The 4312-nt window shown below is 33.8% G+C and overlaps 1 protein-coding gene across 1 annotated transcript; it reads right to left on the bottom strand.

Moving 5' to 3' along the window:
• Nucleotides 1–278: 278 nt before the first annotated feature.
• On the bottom strand, nucleotides 279–1990 carry LOC111889276 (UDP-glucuronate 4-epimerase 1). Its single transcript, XM_023885410.2, has one exon. It carries the CDS (start codon nucleotides 1788–1790, stop codon nucleotides 468–470), a length of 1323 nt encoding a protein of 440 aa, XP_023741178.1. The 5' UTR covers nucleotides 1791–1990; the 3' UTR covers nucleotides 279–467.
• Nucleotides 1991–4312: the final 2322 nt, after the last annotated feature.

Here is a 4312-nt window from a genome sequence, read left to right as displayed (position 1 = left end):
ATATTACAATAAAATTGTAACGTAGAACTAGTCATTTATTTTATATTGCAACAAAATTATAAATATAAAGACATAATTGCAAGAAAAAAAACTTGATATTAAATTTGAAATATTATGGTAATATATTGATTTCTTTGCAATTTGCCTCAACAAAAATTACAACTTTATCAAATATAACTAACATGGTTTTGGACTTATCAATATTATCTTCTCAGAGTACATATCCAACCCACTCGATTCATTGCCTCAAGCCATGAGTCTTTGAATAATAAATGAAATACCATTAAGTTAAATCATTAATATTAATCAAAATGAAATTTCTTTCTTCACAACTTACAAGTGTTAAAAATTGATAACTTAAAAAACAAAATGAGAACAAAGTTTCCTTAACTCATCCCCATTCCAAGCAAAGAATCTTGCTCTCCCTATCTTTTTCCAAAAACAAAAAATAATCCTAATTAAAAACTCTACAAATTTACAGAATTGCCCTTGCCTTGATTATAGCCGTAATATGTGAGATACCATTTAACAAACTTCCTCAACCCGGTTGACAAATCAGTCGTCGGTTTATACCCGAGTTCCCGTTGGGCCAAACTAATATTCGCATGTGTAAACGGAACGTCGCCGTTTCCAGGCATCTCCACCATATTCTTCTTCGCCTTCATCTTCAAATTCTTCTCCAGTATACTCACCAACGCCGGCACCGTCACCGGCGACGTATTCCCCAGATTATAAATCCGGTACGGCGCCGGCCCCCGTTTCTTCCCACCGGAACCTGTACTCTTCCCCGCCGTATCCAACGACGCCACACACCCTTTCACGATATCATCAATATAAGTAAAATCCCGGGCCAAATCGACCCGATCTTTGCCCCGATACACAGTTATCGGTTTCCCCTGTAAGATGTTCTTCGTGAAAGAGAAATAAGCCATGTCGGGTCTCCCCCATGGCCCATAAACTGTGAAGAATCTCAACCCGGTTATGGATAATCCGTAGATATGATTATAAGTGTGTGTGATTTCTTCTCCGGCTTTCTTGGTGGCGGCGTAAAGCGACGCCGGTTGATCGGTTTGATCGGATTCTGAAAATGGCACCTTCTCGTTTAACCCGTAAACGGAGCTGGAGCTAGCCCATACGATTGCCGGTTGCCGATCGGCCGATTTGCATTGTTCAAGAAGTGTTACCAGACCTGCTATGTTACTATGAACATACGAATTCGGATTTTCCATGGCGTACCTTACGCCGGCCTGCGCCGCCAAGTGCATGACGTGTGTGAACGGGACGATTTCAAAGAGCTTTGCTAACAGCTTCTGGTCGTTGATATCGCCTTTAACGATGAAGATATGGTAGGATTCAAGCATCGACCGGCGGGATTTTTTCAACGACGGGTCGTAGTAGTCGTTGAAGTTGTCAATTCCGACGACGCCATCGCCGCGTTTCTTTAAAGCTAATGAGACGTGTGTGCCGACGAAGCCGGCTGCGCCGGTGACGAGTACAGTGAGACCGTTTTGACGACGGATCTGGGCGGAGGAGCGGATTTGTTTCTCCCAGTGGAGATCACCGATGCTGGTGTGACTTGTGTGGTGGAGGTATCGGCTGCCGGAAGTGATGAAGCTTTGGAAGCTTATATACGACGCCGTTAAAGCAATTAAAAACAAAGCCCAAAGGAACATGGTGCTGGTGGAGGCGAAACACCGGTGAAACGTCCGATTCATGGTGTTGTAATGCATACGATCGCTCTTGATCCTCCCCGGCGTTGAAGGAAACAATTCTTCCTCCAATTGCGGCATTCTTCAACTGAATTTGAAGCTTAAACGAAATTAATGGATAAAAAGGGTGAAATTGATGTGGGTTTTGATTGGATTTTGTTTTGAGATTTAGATGCAGGTAAGAGCGAGGGTTTTTCGTCTGTACCTGCTGAAAGGGAGGAAGGAGATGAAGAGGGTTATATAGTGCGGCGAGGTGCATCGTATACGCGTGAAGACGTCAATGGAGGGGGCCAGCTCGAAGACAGATAGACTTGAAGAAAAAATTACAGGGGTGGAAATTGTAATATAAAGAAAATATACGAATATATAATTATAAATAGAAAGAGACAGCTAATAATTAACTAATTGAACATGGTGCCCACTTACGCTAAGGGTTTATTTATTTATGTTTCTAAGAAGAGTTAAATTTATTAAATAAATATTGAAGGATACTAAAAATAAAATAAATAAATATGAAAAACGTTTAAATAAATCATATAAAGCTGATAAAGTAATTTTGTGTTGATCAATAACTACAATTGAAACAAAACACAAAATAAAGACAACTTTGGAAGGATTTCAAACCATCGACTGAAGTACATAGACTATTCTTGTATTACTGTCGGTTTAATTGGTTATTAGTTACTTTAGTTACTTTTAATCCAAAACTTGGTGCTTCTAAAATCATTAGAATTGCAAGTTGAGGATATTATATGTTAGCTAGTATCTTTATTGTTAAATAATGTAAGATAATCTTTATAGAATAATGTATTGAATTTTTAGCTTACTAAGAAAAAAAAATATCAACAAAGTTACGTTATCGAATAAGACACGTCAGTGGTTTATATCATCTTTGATATAATTTATTATTTATACATCAATAATTTTTTGGTGTATTTGACAGTGACTTGGAAACTTTTAATTTCAAGTTTTTAAAAAGAAAGCTCGATTTAAATAAAAAGATTTCGTTCGAGATTGCAAGCTTTTAAGATATTGAGATTTTTAATCAACTTTCATAATTGTTTTTTAATAAGATAAACAAAATCTCTTTTAATTGTCTTTTTATGTATTTTTACAAAATTAAAAAAAACTTTAAGCTATTTCCGTCAAACATTCATATAACAAATAAAAACTATATTTTTCGAACTAGTTTTGTCAAATACACTATTTATATCTACTCTTAATTTAAATATAATGTAAAGATAATCATCATATCTACCCCACCTTTGTTTTTGGCATCTTTTATATATATATATATATATATATATATATATATATATATATATATATATATATATATATATATATATATATATATATATATATATATATATAAAAGAGTTTGAATGTGATAAATTTAATAGTGATTAATCATTAACGCATCAATAAAGTATATTTTGTAAAAAAAAAAAAAAAGGATAAATGCCTTCTAATATGATTTAGAAATTTCAATACACAAAATACGATACGAACTTATTGTTATAATTAGACAAATAACTAGTTTGGAGAGTAAGACATTATGTTGGTGAACAGGGGGACTAGATCTGAACATTACGTATAACTGAAGGATACTAACGGTAACATTCTGTATATAAAATGAACATAAAAACGAAGGAACCCACAGAATGCACGTGGAAGTCAATTAAAACAGTTACAGTCGGAGGGAATGCAAGATCGGCGCGAAATGGGCCAACCGACAATTGACTGTGTTGTGCCACTCTTGGCCGGTGCCGGTTTTCATGTATTTATTTTGTATTATATGAATAAAGAAATTGTTTGATTTGGTATTTTATAGCATTATTAATTTTTATATGAATCATATCAATTTGTTATTATAATAGTATGTATTAATTGATTACAATGTACATGGTACCTAGTTAAGGTGTGATACCATGGTCCCAAAAACTAATTTAATTTTGGCATCTTAAAAGTATTAGTTTTATTTTAAACCTATTAACTAATTAATCAAAGCGTTTATTTTAGTTGTTCATAACATTTTACTTGAAAAACTTCTATTTATATTTTGTAAGGTAAAAGTACTACTTGAACTTCCATCGATCCCTTACTTATATAAGTTGTGGCCTTGTGGGTGTCGACTGTCGACAAAATCATACAAATGATCCATACTGTTTACAAACTAGATCAAATGTAGTTCTTATGTGAACTGTTTTCACATAAGTCTTATTGTTTGAAAATGTTGCACTATAAATCTTTGTAGTTGACTGTATTTTTTTTTATCGTCATTTAGCTTGCCCACATGTCCCTCAAATGGGTGTTTTTGTCATTTTATTTGTTGACCCATATAATTATCATTTTTTTTTCAGATTTCATTCCAAATTCCATAACAAAACCATATAAACAAGTTTAATTGGTGGGTTATATATCAAAATTCTAGGGGATATTTTCATCAAAACAATCCCCTAGTAGTTTTTTTGGTATTTTCATTGAAAAGAATCTCAAGTGGTTTTGGAAGGTATTTTCATCAAAAACAATCCCTATTGGTTTTTTATATTAAAAACTTATATGTTTTCTATTGACAAACCCACCTAAATTGGATTGTTTTT

This window comes from Lactuca sativa, chromosome 7, assembly GCF_002870075.4.
Source record: "Lactuca sativa cultivar Salinas chromosome 7, Lsat_Salinas_v11, whole genome shotgun sequence".
Lineage (NCBI taxonomy): Eukaryota > Viridiplantae > Streptophyta > Magnoliopsida > Asterales > Asteraceae > Lactuca > Lactuca sativa.
This window is presented reverse-complemented; position numbering and strand designations above follow the sequence as displayed.

Excerpts from the sequence above, each read along its gene's own strand:
- LOC111889276 (XM_023885410.2), bottom strand. The coding sequence starts at position 1,790 with ATGCCGCAATTGGAGGAAGAATTGTTTCCTTCAACGCCGGGGAGGATC.